Source organism: Crinia signifera, chromosome 11, assembly GCF_055691185.1.
Source record: "Crinia signifera chromosome 11, ASM5569118v1, whole genome shotgun sequence".
In the NCBI taxonomy this organism is placed as follows: Eukaryota; Metazoa; Chordata; class Amphibia; order Anura; family Myobatrachidae; genus Crinia; species Crinia signifera.
Genome location: NC_139227.1, coordinates 121,333,623 through 121,356,153, shown reverse-complemented (window position 1 = coordinate 121,356,153; position 22,531 = coordinate 121,333,623). Strand labels below are relative to the sequence as shown.

Sequence of the window (22,531 nt, the reverse complement as noted above, 5' to 3'; positions counted from 1 at the left end):
TGTGACACGCATGAGGTGGTAAGAGGACAGTAATGACTGTGACACAGGGTGCTGAGGGGACAGCAATGACTGTGACACAGGGTGCTGAGAGGACAGCAATGACTGTGACACAGGGTGCTGAGGGGACAGTAATGACTGTGACACACATGAGGTGGTAAGAGGACAGCAATGACTGTGACACAGGGTGCTGAGGGGACAGCAATGACTGTGACACAGGGTGCTGAGGGGACAGTAATTACTGTGACACACATGAGGTGGTAAGAGGACAGTAATGACTGTGACCACAGGGTGCTGAGGGGACAGTAATTGCTGTGACACACGTGAGGTGGTAAGAGGACAGTAGTGACTGTGACACAGGGTGCTGAGGGGACAGCAATGACTGTGACACAGGGTGCTGAGAGGATAGCAATGACTGTGACACACATGAGGTGGTAAGAGGACAGTAATGACTGTGACACAGGGTGCTGAGGGGACAGTAATTACTGTGACACACATGAGGTGGTAAGAGGACAGTAATAACTGTGACACAGGGTGCTGAGGGGACAGCAATGACTGTGACACAGGGTGCTGAGGGGACAGCAATAACTGTGACACACATGAGGTGGTAAGAGGACAGCAATGACTGTGACACAGGGTGCTGAGGGGACAGAAATGACTGTGACACAGGGTGCTGAGGGGACACTAATGACTGTGACACACATGAGGTGGTAAGAGGACAGTAATGACTGTGACACAGGGTGCTGAGAGGACAGCAATGACTGTGACACAGGGTGCTGAGGGGACAGCAATGACTGTGACACAGGGTGCTGAGGGGACACTAATGACTGTGACACGCATGAGGTGGTAAGAGGACAGTAATGACTGTGACACAGGGTGCTGAGGGGACAGCAATGACTGTGACACAGGGTGCTGAGGGGACACTAATGACTGTGACGCACATGAGGTGGTAAGAGGACAGTAATGACTGACACAGGGTGCTGAGGGGACAGCAATGACTGACACAGGGTGCTGAGAGGACAGCAGTGACTGTGACACAGGGTGCTGAGGGGACAGTAATGACTGTGACACACATGAGGTGGTAAGAGGACAGCAATGACTGTGACACAGGGTGCTGAGGGGACAGCAATGACTGTGACACAGGGTGCTGAGGGGACAGTAATGACTGTGACACACATGAGGTGGTAAGAGGACAGCAATGACTGTGACACAGGGTGCTGATGGGACAGTAATGACTGTGACACACATGAGGTGGTAGGAGGACAGCAATGACTGTGACACAGGGTGCTGAGGGGACAGCAATGACTGTGACACAGGGTGCTGAGAGGACAGCAATGACTGTGACACACATGAGGTGGTAAGAGGACAGTAATGACTGTGACACAGGGTGCTGAGGGGACAGTAATTACTGTGACACACATGAGGTGGTAAGAGGACAGTAATGACTGTGACACAGGGTGCTGAGGGGACAGCAATGACTGTGACACAGGGTTCTGAGGGGACAGCAATGACTGTGACACACATGAGGTGGTAAGAGGACAGCAATGACTGTGACACAGGGTGCTGAGGGGACAGCAATGACTGTGACACAGGGTGCTGAGGGGACACTAATGACTGTGACACACATGAGGTGGTAAGAGGACAGTAATGACTGTGACACAGGGTGCTGAGAGGACAGCAATGACTGTGACACAGGGTGCTGAGGGGACAGCAATGACTGTGACACAGGGTGCTGAGGGGACACTAATGACTGTGACACACATGAGGTGGTAAGAGGACAGTAATGACTGTGACACAGGGTGCTGAGGGGACAGCAATGACTGTGACACAGGGTGCTGAGGGGACAGTAATGACTGTGACACACATGAGGTGGTAAGAGGACAGCAATGACTGTGACACAGGGTGCTGAGGGGACAGTAATGACTGTGACACAGGGTGCTGAGGGGACAGCAATGACTGTGACACAGGGTGCTGAGGGGACAGTAATGACTGTGACACACATGAGGTGGTAAGAGGACAGCAATGACTGTGACACAGGGTGCTGAGGGGACAGCAATGACTGTGACACAGGGTGCTGAGGGGACAGTAATGACTGTGACACACATAAGTTGGTAAGAGGACGGCATTGACTGTGACACAGGGTGCTGAGGGGACAGTAATGACTGTGACACACATGAGGTGGTAAGAGGACAGCAATGACTGTGACACAGGGTGCTGAGGGGACACTAATGACTGTGACACACATGAGGTGGTTATAGGACAGCAATGACCGTGACACAGGGTGCTGAGGGGACAGCAATGACTGTGACACAGGGTGCTGAGTGGACACTAATGACTGTGACACACGAGGTGGTAAGAGGACAGTAATGACTGTGACACAGGGTGCTGAGGGGACAGCAATGACTGTGACACAGGGTGCTGAGGGGACAGCAATGACTGTGACACAGGGTGCTGAGGGGACAGTAATGACTGTGACACACATGAGGTGGTAAGAGGACAGCAATGACTGTGACACAGGGTGCTGAGGGGACAGTAATGACTGTGACACACATGAGGTGGTAAGAGGACGGCAATGACTGTGACACAGGGTGCTGAGGGTACAGTAATGACTGTGACACAGGGTGCTGAGGGGACAGCAATGACTGTGACACAGGGTGCTGAGGGGACAGTAATGACTGTGACACACATGAGGTGGTAAGAGGACGGCATTGACTGTGACACAGGGTGCTGAGGGGACAGTAATGACTGACACACATGAGGTGGTAAGAGGACAGCAATGACTGTGACACAGGGTGCTGAGGGGACACTAATGACTGTGACACACATGAGGTGGTTATAGGACAGCAATGACCGTGACACAGGGTGCTGAGGGGACAGCAATGACTGTGACACAGGGTGCTGAGTGGACACTAATGACTGTGACACACGAGGTGGTAAGAGGACAGTAATGACTGTGACACAGGGTGCTGAGGGGACAGCAATGACTGTGACACAGGGTGCTGAGGGGACAGCAATGACTGTGACACAGGGTGCTGAGGGGACAGTAATGACTGTGACACACATGAGGTGGTAAGAGGACAGCAATGACTGTGACACAGGGTGCTGAGGGGACAGTAATGACTGTGACACACATGAGGTGGTAAGAGGACGGCAATGACTGTGACACAGGGTGCTGAGGGTACAGTAATGACTGTGACACACATGAGGTGCTGAGGGGACAGCAATGACTGTGACACAGGGTGCTGAGGGGACAGTAATGACTGTGACACACATGAGGTGGTAAGAGGACGGCAATGACTGTGACACGGTGCTGAGGGTACAGTAATGACTGTGACACACATGAGGTGGTAAGAGGACAGCAATGACTGTGACACAGGGTGCTGAGGGGACAGCAATGACTGTGACACAGGGTGCTGAGAGGACAGCAATGACTGTGACACAGGGTGCTGAGGGGACAGTAATGACTGTGACACACATGAGGTGGTAAGAGGACAGCAATGACTGTGACACAGGGTGCTGAGGGGACAGCAATGACTGTGACACAGGGTGCTGAGGGGACAGTAATTACTGTGACACACATGAGGTGGTAAGAGGACAGTAATGACTGTGACCACAGGGTGCTGAGGGGACAGTAATTGCTGTGACACACGTGAGGTGGTAAGAGGACAGTAGTGACTGTGACACAGGGTGCTGAGGGGACAGCAATGACTGTGACACAGGGTGCTGAGAGGACAGCAATGACTGTGACACACATGAGGTGGTAAGAGGACAGTAATGACTGTGACACAGGGTGCTGAGGGGACAGTAATTACTGTGACACACATGAGGTGGTAAGAGGACAGTAATAACTGTGACACAGGGTGCTGAGGGGACAGCAATGACTGTGACACAGGGTGCTGAGGGGACAGCAATAACTGTGACACACATGAGGTGGTAAGAGGACAGCAATGACTGTGACACAGGGTGCTGAGGGGACAGAAATGACTGTGACACAGGGTGCTGAGGGGACACTAATGACTGTGACACACATGAGGTGGTAAGAGGACAGTAATGACTGTGACACAGGGTGCTGAGAGGACAGCAATGACTGTGACACAGGGTGCTGAGGGGACAGCAATGACTGTGACACAGGGTGCTGAGGGGACACTAATGACTGTGACACGCATGAGGTGGTAAGAGGACAGTAATGACTGTGACACAGGGTGCTGAGGGGACAGCAATGACTGTGACACAGGGTGCTGAGGGGACACTAATGACTGTGACGCACATGAGGTGGTAAGAGGACAGTAATGACTGACACAGGGTGCTGAGGGGACAGCAATGACTGACACAGGGTGCTGAGAGGACAGCAGTGACTGTGACACAGGGTGCTGAGGGGACAGTAATGACTGTGACACACATGAGGTGGTAAGAGGACAGCAATGACTGTGACACAGGGTGCTGAGGGGACAGCAATGACTGTGACACAGGGTGCTGAGGGGACAGTAATGACTGTGACACACATGAGGTGGTAAGAGGACAGCAATGACTGTGACACAGGGTGCTGAGGGGACAGTAATGACTGTGACACACATGAGGTGGTAGGAGGACAGCAATGACTGTGACACAGGGTGCTGAGGGGACAGCAATGACTGTGACACACATGAGGTGGTAAGAGGACAGTAATGACTGTGACACAGGGTGCTGAGGGGACAGTAATTACTGTGACACACATGAGGTGGTAAGAGGACAGTAATGACTGTGACACAGGGTGCTGAGGGGACAGCAATGACTGTGACACAGGGTTCTGAGGGGACAGCAATGACTGTGACACACATGAGGTGGTAAGAGGACAGCAATGACTGTGACACACATGAGGTGGTAAGAGGACAGTAATGACTGTGACACAGGGTGCTGAGGGGACAGCAATGACTGTGACACAGGGTGCTGAGGGGACAGTAATGACTGTGACACACATGAGGTGGTAAGAGGACAGCAATGACTGTGACACAGGGTGCTGAGGGGACAGTAATGACTGTGACACAGGGTGCTGAGGGGACAGCAATGACTGTGACACAGGGTGCTGAGGGGACAGTAATGACTGTGACACACATGAGGTGGTAAGAGGACAGCAATGACTGTGACACAGGGTGCTGAGGGGACAGCAATGACTGTGACACAGGGTGCTGAGGGGACAGTAATGACTGTGACACACATGAGGTGGTAAGAGGACGGCATTGACTGTGACACAGGGTGCTGAGGGGACAGTAATGACTGTGACACACATGAGGTGGTTAGAGGACAGCAATGACTGTGACACAGGGTGCTGAGGGGACACTAATGACTGTGACACACATGAGGTGGTTATAGGACAGCAATGACCGTGACACAGGGTGCTGAGGGGACAGCAATGACTGTGACACAGGGTGCTGAGTGGACACTAATGACTGTGACACACGAGGTGGTAAGAGGACAGTAATGACTGTGACACAGGGTGCTGAGGGGACAGCAATGACTGTGACACAGGGTGCTGAGGGGACAGTAATGACTGTGACACAGGGTGCTGAGGGGACAGTAATGACTGTGACACACATGAGGTGGTAAGAGGACAGCAATGACTGTGACACAGGGTGCTGAGGGGACAGTAATGACTGTGACACACATGAGGTGGTAAGAGGACGGCAATGACTGTGACACAGGGTGCTGAGGGTACAGTAATGACTGTGACACAGGGTGCTGAGGGGACAGCAATGACTGTGACACAGGGTGCTGAGGGGACAGTAATGACTGTGACACACATGAGGTGGTAAGAGGACGGCATTGACTGTGACACAGGGTGCTGAGGGGACAGAAATGACTGACACACATGAGGTGGTAAGAGGACAGCAATGACTGTGACACAGGGTGCTGAGGGGACACTAATGACTGTGACACACATGAGGTGGTTATAGGACAGCAATGACCGTGACACAGGGTGCTGAGGGGACAGCAATGACTGTGACACAGGGTGCTGAGTGGACACTAATGACTGTGACACACGAGGTGGTAAGAGGACAGTAATGACTGTGACACAGGGTGCTGAGGGGACAGCAATGACTGTGACACAGGGTGCTGAGGGGACAGCAATGACTGTGACACAGGGTGCTGAGGGGACAGTAATGACTGTGACACACATGAGGTGGTAAGAGGACAGCAATGACTGTGACACAGGGTGCTGAGGGGACAGTAATGACTGTGACACACATGAGGTGGTAAGAGGACGGCAATGACTGTGACACAGGGTGCTGAGGGTACAGTAATGACTGTGACACACATGAGGTGCTGAGGGGACAGCAATGACTGTGACACAGGGTGCTGAGGGGACAGTAATGACTGTGACACACATGAGGTGGTAAGAGGACAGCAATGACTGTGACACAGGGTGCTGAGGGGACAGTATGGAACGTGGTGGTAATTTGCAGTAATGAACGACCAATGTTTTTTGTGTATAACGTGGTGTGTAATCTGGTTGGTGGGAGGGGAGTCATACACCAGTGGTATCCATAGCAATCAGGGGAGTGAGACCGGTCCTCCCACATGTTCATGTATTCACCTTTTTCTTTATTTAGGAATCCAGAACAACACAGAGATTACCTGCAGTGCTACTCTCCCCTGTGGCACGGAGGACACCCAAAGTAAAGTGTGGTAAGATACCCCGGTACCAGCTGCAGATACCCCGGTGCCCACATTACAGAGCAAGGGTATGCTCAGGGCACCAGCTGCAGATACCATGGTACTCACATTACACAGCAAGGGTATACTCAGGGCACCAGCTGCAGATACCCCGGTACCCACATTACACAGCAAGGGTATGCTCAGGGCACCAGCTGCTGATACCATGGTACCCACATTACACAGCAAGGGTATGCTCAGGGCACCAGCTGCTGATACCATGGTACCCACATTACACAGCAAGGGTATGCTCAGGGCACCAGCTGCAGATACCACGGTACCCACATTACACAGCAAGGGTATGCTCAGGGCACCAGCTGCAGATACCACGGTACCCACATTACACAGCTAGGGTATGCTCAGGGCACCAGCTGCAGATACCCCGGTACCCACATTACACAGCAAGGGTATGCTCAGGGCACCAGCTGCAGATACCCGGTACCCACATTACACAGCAAGGGTATGCTCAGGGCACCAGCTGCAGATACCACGGTACTCACATTACACAGCAAGGGTATGCTCAGGGCACCAGCTGCAGATACCCGGTACCCACATTACACAGCTAGGGTATGCTCAGGGCACCAGCTGCAGATACCCCAGTACCCACATTACACAGCAAGGGTATGCTCAGGGCACCAGCTGCAGATACCCCGGTACCCACATTACACAGCTAGGGTATGCTCAGGGCACCAGCTGCAGATACCACGGTGCCCATATTACACAGCAAGGGTATGCTCAGGGCACCAGCTGCAGATACCCCGGTACCCACATTACACAGCAAGGGTATGCTCAGGGCACCAGCTGCGGATACCACGGTACCCACATTACACAGCTAGGGTATACTCAGGGCACCAGCTGCAGATACCCCGGTACCAGCTACAGATACCCCGGTGCCCATATTACACAGCTAGGGTATACTCAGGGCACCAGCTGCAGATACCCCAGTACCCACATTACACAGCTAGGGTATACTTGGGGCATACGCAGCTTATAGTCGCACACATCCCCAGTAGATCTCCTATAAGGCTGAGTGGGTGTCACTGGTAACGATACTGCGAGAGTCTGCCGGGACTTATCCACTGTTCTTATACAGATTTCACTATGGAGGAGAAAAAGACAAAGCACCAACCAATCAGCACCTGTCATTTTTCAAGCACCATTTGCAACCTGACAGTTAGGGGCAGATTGGCTGCTACTTTATCTCCCTCCAATCTTTGATACATCTCCCCCTCTGACTCCAGACACTGCCCCCTTCCCACAGAATGAGCCCTGTCCGGCTCCCGGCTGAATTCCTTATTATTATTGGTTGTTGTCCAGGCCGGGAGCGACTCCGGTAACTTCATCTCATGACATGTTGCCCTTTAATAAATCGCTATAATAACTGGGCGGAGACCCGTGGAAATGTCAGACAGAAGGATGCGATTACTTCTGCCCGTAAACGCGTCCTGTATTTCATTAATGATGGTTATATTATGCCGGCAAGCTATTAACCAAGCAGCCTGGTGGAGAATTTTAATGAACAAATCACTGAGCTGGAAATTGTGTGAGATGGATCCTTGGTTCAGGATGATGTAGGGAACTCCCCGGATAGCCCCGTAAGGTCACCACAGCGTCCGCACCTGCCCATCCAGGTGTTCCGATGAAAGCGGAGGGGTTTCCTGATACACCTGACATTAAATTAAAATTGTGTGTTCATTATTTCCTAATGAAAGTAATAACCAACAATCTGCAGAATTAAATCCAATCGGTGATTTATAGGGACAGTCATAAATTGAAAGGGAAGGGATGGAGGGGAAAAGGAAAGGTTTTCGAAAGAATTAACCACTGTGTTTTTTATAGTCATTAAGGTATTGATCTGTGACAACTGACTATGACCTTAGAATGAGGTATATAGTCACCTAGTGCACTCACATGATAGCTGTTCCTTGTAATCACTGTAAAATATAGCGCCGCAAAAATATAGAGTGATAAAGTCAGGCGTGAATATAGAGTGATAAAGTCAGTAATGCCGGTTTTGACTTATGAGATGATTTTTGAAGTAATAGAAGTGTGATCCTCATATGTCCCAATGTGATACCATGATGTAGTTGGCAGTGTTGGGATTTAATCATAGGTCACTTTTATATAAAATCAAAATATCTCCGTAGACAGGTACCGCAAGCTAGTCATGTGTTAATACAGTTAATATTTGGTTAAATTGTGGATAAGTGGACACTTGCGGTCAGACATAAGGCATGCAGTAGAATAAGCGGTTTAATAGACACAGCAAACCCCCCCCCCCCCCCCCCCCACACACACACACACACACACACACACACAAATTGGTCTGGGAGGTGTTGAGAGATCCACTGGACAAGTCCAGTGGTTGCCTGGTAACCGGGTGCAAGGTAGGATCCTGCCGGTCTGTGATGCCGTGGACACTGCTTCCTAAGGGTTAGGTCTAAATTGTAGTGGGCTAAAGGACCTCCTGACGTCACAGGGGAGGAGAGGGGGTGGAGAGATCAGAAGCAAGGTCGGAAGAAGGGTCCCAAACGGACGGTGACTCACTCCACTCCGCTCACCACCTAGTTACTAAAGGCAACCAGTGGTGGCGTGTATAGTGAAGGAGTAATCCCCCGGCCTTGCTCCTCCCCCTGGACGTGAAAGGTCCTTTAGCCCACTACAATTTAGCATCTACCATTTCCTAAGTCTGACCCTGTCTCTGAGCGCTGGTCACGTGGTGCACCACCTGATCGGCTTTTACTTCCGACGTACGTTTTGCTGGCGCTTGGTCATGGGAGGTGTGGCCATCTGCTGTAATGTCTGAGTAGATGTTGAATGCTGCAGCCTATCAGAGGATTAGTATGTTTATTTATAGGGACAGCTAAGATCAGACCGACCGCCAAACACCCAGCCGTAATTAATCACTGTTATTTGCTGGTCATACACATACTGTGTAAATAGTAGAAATATATATCATACAGGTACTGGCACACGGCATCCTATACCTGGCCAAACCTGTCCTCAAGATCTACCTACAGTTCATGTCTTCAGGTAACCTGTGGATCTATAGTAGGAATGAATGCAGCAGGTTTGAAAATGTGACAGTTAGTAATGACTGCACCTGTGCACCAGCTAGGTGATCTGGGGAATGTGACAGTTAGTAATGACTACACCTGTGCACCAGATAGGTGATCTGGGGAATGTGACAGTTAGTAATGACTACAGCTGTGCACCAGCTAGGTGATCTGGGGAATGTGACCGTTAGTAATGACTACAACTGTGCACCAGCTAGGACAGGTGTGGACAAACCGGTCCTCGAGATCTACCAAGGGTCCATGTTTTCCAAATCCCCTAGCTGGTGCACAGCTGTAGCCATTACTAACTGTCACATTTCCCAGATCACCTAGCTGGTGCACAGGTGTAGTCATTACTAACTGTCACATTTCCCAGATCTCCTATCTGGTGCACAGCTGTAGTCATTAGTAACTGTTACATTCCCCAGATCACCTAGCTGGTGCACAGCTGTAGTCATTACTAACGGTTACATTCCCCAGATCACCTAGCTCAGTGGTAGCCAACTCCAGTCCTCCAGAGCTACCAACAGTTCACATTTTCCAGACAACCTAGCTGCAACAAAGGTGCACTCGTTACTGACTGCATTCATTCCTACTACCAGAGGTTGCCTGACACACATGAACTGTTGGTAGATCTTGAGGACAGGTTTTGCCAACACTGAGCTAGGTGATTCTGAAAATGTGGACCGTTGGTAGGTCTCGAGGACCGGTTTGGCCACCCCTGCTATACAGGCACAGGTACTCTGCATCACATACAGGCACTGGTATAAAAGCAGTTTCTTTGCTCATGCCTCATATTTGTTTTACAAGTACTGTAACTCTGTAACCTGTATAACAGTTCCCCTATACCACGTGTACTCTGTCCCCCGCAGAAGTTCTTCCTTGTTTTAATGGAGGAGAATGTATACAGAAGAAGTACTGTGACTGCAGCCGGTATAACGCGTCCGGATCTCGGTGTCAGATAGGTATATAATACATTACACAGTCACATGATCACCTGTCACTGTCATGCCCACTGGTGCAGTATACAGTACATACCTCCCAACATGACCCATTCCAGGAGGGCCACAATGCTCTGTTTTTGGACTTTCCTCTTACTGTTTGATTGACATCACCTGTTCTAAACAGGTTAATGGGTAAGAAAGGCGTTTCAGCACAGGTGATGGTAATGATAAAGAGCATTGTGTCCCTCCTGGAGAGGATCAAGTTGGGAGGTATGGGTATGCCCCCTTGGCATATGTCAGCCTTTATAACATATAAGCGCACTGTGGGTCTGATTCAGGTTGGTTTGCAAATCACATTTAGTTTGCAGATGGACCAAACCCAGGTCAGATGTTACTTGTGCAGAGAGAGTTACATTTTGGAGGGGTTTGTACTTCAATCTATATTGCAGTGTAACAATAAAGCAGCCAGTATTTACCTTGCACAGAAACAAAATAACTCACCCAAATCTAACTCTCTCTGCACATGTTACATCTGCCCCACCTGCAGTGCAAATGGTTTTGTCCATCTGCAATGCCACCCGAATCACCCCGTGTGTGTGTGTGTATATAATGTGTGATTTATAGTTACGGATACAGCGTGCTGTATTGTCTTGCAGTGTATAACACCGGGGCAGAGAGAGAGAACATTTGTCGGACGTGGGGACAATCTCATTATGAAACATTTGATGGCCTTTATTTCTTTTTCCCTGGAAAATTCACCTACGATCTCCTACGACAGAATGTGCCGGATGAGCAGAGCTTTGCCATACAGGTCAGGTGATTCCTATATACTGTAGATTTATATATACATCCCACATGTGGTAATGGGATTTATCCTCAGATACACTTAGCCTAATGCACTGTTATACTGGGTTCAGTATGATTTACCGACAATCACTTGGCCGACATTGTTATACCGGCAGAGTGTAAACACCGATCGTCAATCATATTACTGACAATAGAAATGTTGACATAATAATAATGCCGAACATGTTAAAACGTCGACACAATTGTAATGATATGAACGCCATATTATACTACTTTCAGACCGCAAATGCCGTGTCGCACACTGGATTAGGACACGGGTCCCATCCCCAGAGCAACACGGCATTGCGGTCTGAAAGTTCCGACACCGACACGGCATATTGGCGAGTCGGTGACGTCACATGGGGCAGAGCTGGGCGGCGGCGTGTCATCGGGGGCTCGGGAGGAGGCAGTACTTGGAGCTGACAGTGCTGCCTCCTCCATACTGTGAACGGGACACGGGTTGCTCGACCCAGGCACCCGTTCACACTGCACTTGACACGGGTCATAGCCGTGTTCAACCCTGGTCAATACCAGGGTTGAACACCTGTGTTGCTCGACCCATGGTGACCTTTTCAGACCGCACCTTGACCCGTGTTGGGGCCGCAAGAACACGGCAATAACCCGTGTCTAGAGTGCGGTCTGAAAGCGGTATTAGTGTACCATACTCACCACGCTTCACACTGTGCTTGGCACATAATTGTATTCTATGCCTACTGAGATGGTAAAGTTGGAACAAGTCAGTTTTTGTGAAAAAAAATCATGAAAAACTATGTATTCGGTATGATTTGTGTCATTATTTTGTCTGTCCGCATTGTGGTTGTGTCGGTTTTTGTGCTAACTGCAGGTGATGACCACCCACCCTGGTAGAGTCCAGCTGCGGTGACTTGATTGTTGGTGTTGTGATGTTGTCGGTATTTCGATTATCTGTGTTCTGTACCTGTCCGTATTTTGTCCGCTGCCAATCGGTATTTTGTCCATCAGCAACGTAACTACTTAACGTTCTATTGTAGCAGCATATCTACCAATTCAGGTTATGATGAACTGGAATTGCTTAAATCTCAATAGAAACTGGAGAAATGGGGAATGTTCTAAGCCTTTTGATCCGTAGGGGGAAATTTACTAAGATGGGATGGGATGTTGCTATAGGCAACCAATCAGAATCTACTACTTATTTATTTAGCACCTTAGATCATAGATAGTATCTGATTGGTTGCCCATAGCAACATATTTCATATGGGATAACTCCCATCTTAGTAAATTCCCACGGTACTGTTTATTGGGAATGTAGTCTTAAGTTATATTTGGTGACTGTGGCCCCTTTATGTATTGTGGATATAGGTCCTAATTCAGCTTCTCAAAATGTTCGGTAATCTGCGCATGAAAGACCCATTAAACTGAGTCTAAGGGCCAGCATGGGGAGGTGAACCAAAACATGGCGGCCCGGTGACTAGCTGCGCAGGCGCGGAGGGGGGGGGGGGGGGGGTCTATCCTCAACATGCAAGTGCTTTTCTGTATAGCGAAGCGCTCCCATAACAGTCATGTGATTGCTACATTTTGCAGTCGCATCGCAAGAAGGGACCCAACATGCAGAGCGGCCTAGCCCTGTGCCGGGCAGCCCCCTGCAGGCTAGTCTGGTGCTCACAGACTTACTAGTGACCAGCCCATCAAAATGATGGATTCACGTAACTGTAATATCCGCGCCGGCGTCTGTGTGCGCAAGAATGGAGCAACGCTTGAACTGCTCCGTCGGACGCCATCTAGCGGCTGCTAGTTCGCAGCACACTTGAATCCCCCCCATAGAGTTGAAGAGCAGCGTTAGCCTTTTATTATATAGGATTAGTTAAAAGGACTGTAGTCTCATTATGTATAGGGAATGTAACGTCCTTCACAAATGTCAGTGTTATCCAGTAACCGTATGATACTTTTATTTTAGTTTTTAATACAAAATGAAGCAGGGAACTCTGCCCTCTGTCTGCCTGGTGCTTTACGCTTGTGTCCAGCCGCTTTGGTTGTTCTTGCAGGAGCAGGGGCATCGTATGACTGGTTAGACTGTCCGCCCCTGTGATCTCTCCCTGACACTAGTATATTACAGAAGAATGCCGCGTCTAACCATCCCAGCAGCCAATTCACCATTGTTCCCTCCTTATATTACCCTCCCGTGAAATAATGTTTCTGCTGTTAATGCCTTGTCACCGGCTTCCATTTCCCCTTTGATGTGTTCTCCTCCGCCGGATCCCGTTGCAGCGCGAATCGCTCGGCTTTTATCGCACAGATCTCTGAGCCGCCGCTGGCAATTTGTTCCCGAGAACAGATATTATCCCACAAATGATCTGACAAAATGATTTGATGGGGGAAGTCCTTTCAAACGTCTCAATTATGTTTAATAAGGGCGATGTTCCTTAATTATCAGCCCCATTGCCCAGGACACATAATCCATCCCACACAGGCAGGGCATTGTTATTACCCAGCTGCGGGGAGTTGAAAGGGTTAATATCACCGTGACGGTGCTCCAGGAATTGGGGGGCGGCCAGGAAAGTGCAATATTTTATTTCTAGTAGGATTTTCTGTGTAATTAAATGCAGGGCTATTTTTCAGTAGGCTCCAGCAGGAACTGAGGCCCTTATTCTAGTTCACTCTTTCTGACAATATATTTCTTAGATGGACAAAACCATGTGCTCTGCAGGTGAGGCAGGTGTAAAACCCCACCCAAATCTAATTATCTCTGCACAAGTAACACCTGCCTCACCTGCAGTGCACATGGTTTTGTCCATCTAATACACGGTCTGTTTTTTCGTCCGTTCTGTACTTTTAAAGTACACATCGGATCGCATCCCTAGTGCATGCACTGCGATCCGATCCGATGTGTACCTAGTACAAAAAGTATGTGCAGCACATACTTTTTGTACCGTACTATGTGATGCGCGGGAGCGCGCATCGCATAGTGCAGAACGGAGCCGTACACAACGGACCGTGTATGGGCTCCATAAGAAATATTTTGTCAGAGTGAACTAGAATAAGGGCCTCAGTTCCTGCTGGAGCCTACTTAAAAATAGCCCTGATTAAATGACTTACTGTTATAAATTACAAGGGTCGGATTAAAGTTTGTGGGGGGCCCCAGGGCAACTAACTTGTGGGGCCCCTACTCATAAAATTGTCAATATCATTGGCTGGCCACATAATGTGTAAATACTCGCAGTGACCCTCATTCATATTACACCTCACAGAAACCTCTTATCCCATAATAACCCAGTGCCCCCTACTCTTGTAGTACAGGATATGTGGGGTCCTGCATGACTGCCCCAGTGGAGGTTACAATCTATATTCCCTACCACATGTACACGCACATACAGACATTCTAGGGTACATTTTTTTTTGGGGAGCCAATTAACCAGACAGTATATTTTTGGATTGTGGGAGGAAACCGGAGTACCCAGAGGAAACCCACGCAAGTACGAGGAGAATATACAAACTCCGCACAGTTAGGGCCATGGTGGGTGATGATGGAACCCATGACCTCAGCGATGTGAGGCAGTAATGCTAACCAGTACACCATCTGCGCTGGGCAAAAAGTTGTAACTTTGGGAAATTTGTACAGATATTTATACATATTTTCCATTAAAAATCAAACCAATATAAATAAGTCAAACATGTAAAATCTGAGGAGGGGAAAAATCTATTAAAATCTATTTTCTTAATTTTGATCAGTAAAAAATATTTTTGTTCACTAACGGTATAAAAAAATCCCCCTTTTTTTTTTATACAAAAATTATCGTTACTGTCTTATATTAGGATTTAATTAATCTTTCACATGTTGTCTTTTGTTATTCAAACATGAAAACCAAATGATAGTGAACACTGTCTTTTGTTAGAAGTATAATTTATGCCTAAAGACACTTTATATTGCTTTGTATTGGCTGCATAGAAACTGTGCTTGGTATTATTGTAACATCAGCACAAAGTAGTGAATTCCTATGGTGGCAATAAAAGGGTGGCGTTAGGGTCCATACCTAAGGGATGTGACCAGCTACCACAAAGAGTGTGGCCAGCCCCCACGTGTTTCAGCCAACCGTTAGTGGCTATAGGGGCAGATGTACTAAACCTGTGAGCAGCTTAGCCAGGGCCGGCGCCACCACTAGGCAGCTTTAGGCATTTGCATAGGGCGCTTGCCACTGGGGCGCTGACTGGGTTTGCATCGGCCCTGAGCTTAGCATATATGATCCATCAGGCCCATTAAGTAGTACAGACGTAATCCTATAACGTAAGTTTTAAGCACACGTTTGCGCTTATATCTGGGTCCCCCATGTCCACAGCCCATATTAAAGTGTAAGCACGACACATTGTTTTATCTTTGTCCGTCGTTCTAGAACAGATGATTTGCACAACTATCATGATAAGGATTTCCCCATTGATTTCCTCCAGGTGCACAATGACCCGGACTGCCCGTCGCTACCGTATTCCTGCTCACGCTCCGTCAGTTTGTATTTTGCTGGTGTTGGGGAAATTAAGTTACAAAACCAGATTGTTCTTTACAATAACCTCAGGTAAGTGGCATCGCAGTTACCTACCATGGAACTACAGCTCTAATCCGCTCGTACATTGCCGTAGAGAAGGGAGACTGTACTGTATTATAGGCCGGGTGTACTTCCTGGTCTCCCGACACAGCAAGATGTGGTTACAGAGATCCACTGTGCAAGGGCTATGGGGTAAAGCCTCCTACCGTATCTAGTCGATAGATTGACGGCATCTGGATTGAAAATGACCTGGTCGAACGCGTTTAGATGCCTAAAGATAGTCGACAGCATCTAGATCGGCAGTAACGAAAGTTAGACGAAAGTGTCAGATTGACATGAATGTGATGGACAGTCACAGTTGACACAAGTTTTTTTTGCTTTAGGTTGACTGTCCTGTAAGTATAAATAAATTCAAATACAGCCAAGTCAATGAATTGAACTTTAGTTAAATATTGCACCCAAAAAAATGAACAGTGACCCTGGCATTTTTAGCGGATATTTTGAGAATCTCTCACAGCAACGTTGGCACTCAAAGAGTTAAGCAGCTATAAGGGCAGTCATGCTGTGTGGGTTTCTCAACCTCTTTAAGCTTAAGTCAACCTGATGACAGGCTCGTCGATTTACTAATGTCAAATTCTGTGGCTGCAAAACATGTCCAGCGTATCACACTCCCACCACCGAGAATGAGGGTTGATAGGAGTTTTTTTGTCAAAGATGGTGCCATGTTTTAAGACCTTATACAGTAACTTCAATATGGTCCGAGGACGTTTTTAAAAAGTTTTGTTTGTTCATATACAACTTTGAAACTGTCAGCTGATGGGGCCTTCTCCTGGCTTCTCCTGATGGGGCCTTCTCCTGGCTTCTCCTGATGGGGCCTTCTCCTGATGGGGCTTCTCCTGATAGGGGCTTCTCCTGATGGGGCCTTCTCCTGGCTTCTCCTGATAGGGCCTTCTCCTGATGGGGCCTTCTCCTGGCTTCTCCTGATGGGGCCTTCTCCTGATGGGGCCCTCTCCTGGCTTCTCCTGATGGGGCCCTCTCCTGGCTTCTCCTGATGGGGCCCTCTCCTGGCTTCTCCTGATGGGGCCCTCTCCTGGCTTCTCCTGATGGGGCCCTCTCCTGGCTTCTCCTGATGGGGCCCTCTCCTGGCTTCTCCTGATGGGGCCCTCTCCTGGCTTCTCCTGATGGGGCCTTCTCCTGGCTTCTCCTGATGGGGCCTTCTCCTGGCTTCTCCTGATAGGGGCCATCTCCTGATGGGGCCTTCTCCTGGCCTCTCCTGATAGGGGCCTTCTCCTGGCTTCTCCTGATGCAGCCTTCTCCTGGCTACCATTCTATACTTTATTTACCAAAAAATGTCGATACTGCCCCAATTTGTATAAAGCACCATGGATGTATCTAGCTCCACAAATACACAAACATAATTTAATTGTACATCATTTATTAAAAAAATAATTAGGCGGCCACCTAAAAATAAATTTGACACAAATACACAATAAAATGATATAATAAATGTATTTAACATTCGTTCAGAATATATGTAAAATATTACAATTAACGACTATAAAACCATTTAAGCTATTGCGAAACACTCACTTAAATGCACATTAGATCTCCTTTTGTTTATTCTGAGTATAGTCTGTGATCCAGCTTAATTAAGTACTCCAGTAATAATAAATATATATAATATACATAAAGGTGTAGTACTTTGCAGTTTAAATACACATAGATTATAGAAGATGGTATTGCTCAAGCTGCAGTGGCACCCACGGCAGGGAATCTGGTAGAAATAAGTGTAGATTAGCGGGGATATTGTATACCTCACAGCCAGTGAGGTATACAGCATATTTCTGTTCACACCAGTCTCCAAGTCAGGTTGGCAGATGTAGTGACTCGACCGGCGTCGCGCTACTTCCAGTGGGGAGTCAGGCGCTGGTAATACCAGACCGGGGAGAAAATGGTTAATTATGTGTTGAAATGACTTGACCCGTAACACACTGCCTGCGGCGGGGAGTCAAACCCTGATAATACCGAACCAGACAACTGGTTTCCTGATGGAGTATGCACTTAATCATCCAGCGTGTCTCTCGCCCACGCTGGTGAGTGCACTTGTCCTGATCCTCCTGTAATCAGTAATGCTGCAGTAGTAGTATAACTGGCTGATTTGAGATGGATTGTGCCGGAAAGGATTGCCACACTGGTTATATACTGGACAAAAGAGAACTGGAAGCTGGCATCGGACTGGTACTCAGGATTTGGGGTAGCTGGCTAGTCCTCTGGCAACTGGGTAGTCCTCTCTATACTTTTACACTTGCCTTTTCTTTCTATGATGGGTAGAGTCATGGATTTTATAATTGACCCTGTAGGTTCCTGGATGTAGCATCTAGGTATTTTGAGCTTTCTCTGAGCATCCTCTGGTCTGATCTTTGGTGGGAAGATTGGCCATAATGTTCAGTGCTCTCCATACATCGATGATCGTTCTCACTGTAGAATGATTGACGTTGCGTGAAAGTAGATTTCTGACCCTTTCCAGACAAATGAACACAAACAATAACTTCTCTGAGATCATTGCAGATGTGTCTTCTCCTTGGCGTGGTGGTTACAGGAACGTACCGTACAGGCTACAAACTGAACTGTCCAAGGTTCTGTCATTATTAAGAGGTGGTGGCACTTCCTGAGGATCAGCTCTGGCTTAGCAGTACTTGGCTCACGTTCTCTAGCGGGCAGTAGGGGTGTACGTCTATTTCACACGTGCCTTCTTCACATTCTTTTGTATTTTTATTACTTTTTTATTTATTGTAGCTTAGAAAACTTGTCTAAAATGTAGCGTTGGTTGTTCATTGGTAGAGTTCTCTCGTGGAAGGCCCGGTTCGATTCCCGGCCAATGCAGTACTTAAGTTTAAAAAAAAAAAGGGGGGGGGGACACCTTAGCAGCTGACCTGGTAGGGGCCCTCACATAGGGGATAGTTTTAAGCCTGTTGAAGTGATAATGTAGCTGGTACTTCATCACCGGTCAGTCAGCTTCTAACTTTCAAGTTACAGACTGTGTTGGAAAAATGACAGTTAGGAGCTGATTGCCAGCGATAAAGTACCAGCAACTTTATCACTTCACCAGGCATAATGCATCTGCCCCTGGGTCTCTCCAACAAACCCATGCCCAGATAAATAGTAGCGGCTTCTTGGTGCCAAATACGGACAACACACAGCGCATCATAAATGCTATTGAGCGTACACAATAGACGATATGAATGATATATCGTTAACTATATTGTTATAGTTCGTATTAACAGGATATCAATGTATTATCTAGTGGGGATGGGGCTTAAGGGCAGATGAGGGGTGTGTGTTCCCTAATTATTTCCTGTTTACTATATGTATTCTAGGGTAAGTTTGCCATACACGGTGGGAAGTGTGAAGGTGGAGACCGTCTCGGGCTATGTGATTGTGAGGCAGCAGTACGTGTTTACCTTGGCCTGGGACAGCAGATCTTCCCTGTACCTGAAGATGAGTCTGGACTATGTTGGTAGAACGCAAGGACTTTGTGGGAATAATAACTGGATCCCCCAGGACGATCTTGTGACGAGTTATGGTGAGTTTTATGTTCTCTGATTGTGTATAACAGACTCTGTTCACAGAAAATCTTTGTTATATAATATCATGATTTTAATACATTTGGGATTAATTATTGTCATTTGAACAAACCCGGTCTGGAATTACCAGGTGTTAGGCGCTACAAGAAAAAAGTTGCGTTAATTCCTGCTGAAATAACCGCAGCTAATATCTTTGCATTTAACTGTATAGGAAAAACCCCTCGGCCTGCTGAAATACCACGTGAAAATAAAAAAATCTAATCGGGCTGTTTGATGCCACTTAGTCTCAGACAACCAGGCATTGTGTCTTTATATTAACCACCAAGGAGGCGCAATGTGTTAGAATGATGAGAGATCCAGGAAATAGAGCAGGTATCTTTTGCGGCACTACCTTGTTTTCCGGAAGGTTTGCAATGAACACTGGGACATTGCTGTAGATTGTACATAGTTGTAGTATTCCAATTCCACCACGGTAGGGTTACCACCCTTCCGGGACTACTCCGGACATTCCGGTAATTAGGCCGGGTGTCCGGAGTCCGGACAGGTGTCGTACCCGGACTATTAAATGTCCGGGAACCGGACACACACACACTGAAGTCCAGCAGCGGCAGGCAGTGTTCCCTTGGCCCCGCCGCAGCACTGACAAACAGAAAGGACGTTGACATGCAGCGTGCGCCTCCCCTCCTCCACCCGGCTGGCAGCTGCAGCTTTTTCCCCCATCTGCCTGACACCGGCAGCTAACTCCCGGTGGCAGTGCTCTCCCCTCCCTCCCCAGGCTCAAGGCAGCTCTGTCCCATATACACGCCACTGTGTATATGAGACAGAGCTGTGTATATAGCATACCCTCCAACATTTGGAGGGCAGAAATCGGTACACATTCGGGAAGGAGGTGTGGCCACAGGGTAAAGTGGGCATGGTCACAGCTAAAGTGGGCGTGGTCACACAACCTTTCCGAATGTGTACTGTGCCTTTTTTTTTTTTTTTTTTAAGTGCACCAATTGCCAGCCAGTCCCTGAGGGGACCCTTTTTGTCACATACAGTACAGTATCATTCCAAAAACTTCATGCAGAGCCATAGGGTGTATCTTTCTTTGTAACACAGCTTGGTGGGCTGCTGGTGGCATATCAAAATAAATAAGTAATATTTAATATACTTAATAAATGAGTATATTAAATATACTTATTTAATATACCAGCACTGCAGCCCACTAAGCCACCGTGACATGAGCTCAGCTGCAGCACACTCAGATGCGCCACACCACGATGGACTGCACTGGACAGGATTTTAGAAGTATAAGTATTATTACAGCCTGAGCCACTGCTTTACCTTACAGTGCTGAGTGGCAGCAGGCAGGCTTCTCCGATTGCATCGCCGGCAGCCCAGCCGTGCGAAATGATGATCCCCGTGGCGTCGCACCCCGGGGCTGGCCTCACACTCACAGTCTCTCTGGCAGATTCCCATGAGTGCGCAGGGTGCGCGGTGCCGGCGCGTGACGTCATGACGCACGGCCCGCGCATTGCACTCATGGGAATGGGTGAGCAGCAGGGGGAGGAGATGGGGAGAGCTCAGCCCGACCTCGGACCCAGTCCGTCGGTCCAGGCAGCACACTGCCGAGACCAGGAGGAAGGTATGCGGCGATGTGCGTCTGACCGCTGAAAAAGCGGTACATTCGGTACAATTGCAATTTGCCGGTACAGACCGTTAAAAAACGGTACTGTACCGGCAAATTCGGTACAGTTGGAGGGTATGATATAGCACTATGGGGGTATTATGTGTGTGGCACTACAGGGGCATTATGTGTGTGGCACTTATGCATGTGGCACTACAGGGGCATTATGTGTGTGTCACTATGGGGGGCCGTATGTCTGTGGCACTATTGGGGCATTGTGTGTGGCAGGAAAGGATCAGCATTATGTGTGCGGCACTACAGGGAGCATTATGTGTGTGGCACTATGGAAGGGTAGCATTATGCGTGTGGCACTGGGTGGCATTATGCCTGTGGCACTATGGAGGGCATTATGCCTGTGGCACAATGGAGGGCATTATGCCTGTGGCACTATGGGGGCATTATGTATATAGAACTAAGGGGGGCATTATATGTGGGCAATGAGCATGTAATCCCCCAGGCAATGAGCATGTAACCCCCCTGGGAAGCGAGCATGTAATTCCTCCTGGCAATGAGCATGCAACTACCACTGGCAATGAGCATGTAGTCCCTGTGGCAATGAGCATGCAACCCCCCCGGCCATGTCAAGGAGTATGTAAACCCTGGAAGGAAGAATTTAAACCCTGGCATCGAACATGTAACTCCTGACAACGAGCATGTAGGTAAGCGCACTTATATGGCATAATATGTAAGGGGCATTATGGTGTGTGGAATAATGTGTAATGAGCAATATGGTGTGTGATATAATATGTAATGTATACACCATATACATGTGGTTTTATGTGTAATGGGTATTTTGGTGCATGGCATAATGTGTAATGGGCATTGCTGTGTGTGGAATAATGTGTAATGGGCATTACAGCATGTGGCATAATGTGTAATAGGTAATTCGGTGTGGGGCGTAATATGTAATGAGCATTACGGTATGGGGTGTAATATGTAATTGGCATTACGGTGTGTGGCGTAATCGGTAAATGGCATTACAGTGTGTGGCCTAATAGGTAATTGGCATTACGGTGTGAGACATAATGGGCATCACAATGTGAGGCGTAACGTGTAATGAGCATCACAATGTGAGGCGTAACGTGTAATGGGCATCACGATGTGTGGCGTAACTTGTAATGGGCATCACGGTGTGTTCCATAAAGGGCAATGGGCATCACGGTGTGTGGCATAACGTGCAATGGGCATCACAATGTGAGGCGTAAAGTGTAATGGGCATCACGATGTGTGGCGT

The 22,531-nt window shown here is 48.3% G+C and overlaps 1 protein-coding gene across 2 annotated transcripts in view; it reads left to right on the top strand.

Moving 5' to 3' along the window:
- Positions 1-22,531, top strand: part of OTOG (otogelin) — a 175,693-nt gene that overhangs the window by 15,869 nt on the left and 137,293 nt on the right. For both annotated transcript variants that reach the window (XM_083164586.1, XM_083164585.1), the window contains exons 4-8: positions 6,585-6,660; positions 10,616-10,708; positions 11,344-11,498; positions 15,953-16,074; positions 19,422-19,627. In XM_083164586.1, the coding sequence (XP_083020712.1) occupies positions 6,585-6,660; positions 10,616-10,708; positions 11,344-11,498; positions 15,953-16,074; positions 19,422-19,627 (652 nt within the window). The remainder of the gene's footprint in view (positions 1-6,584; positions 6,661-10,615; positions 10,709-11,343; positions 11,499-15,952; positions 16,075-19,421; positions 19,628-22,531) is intronic.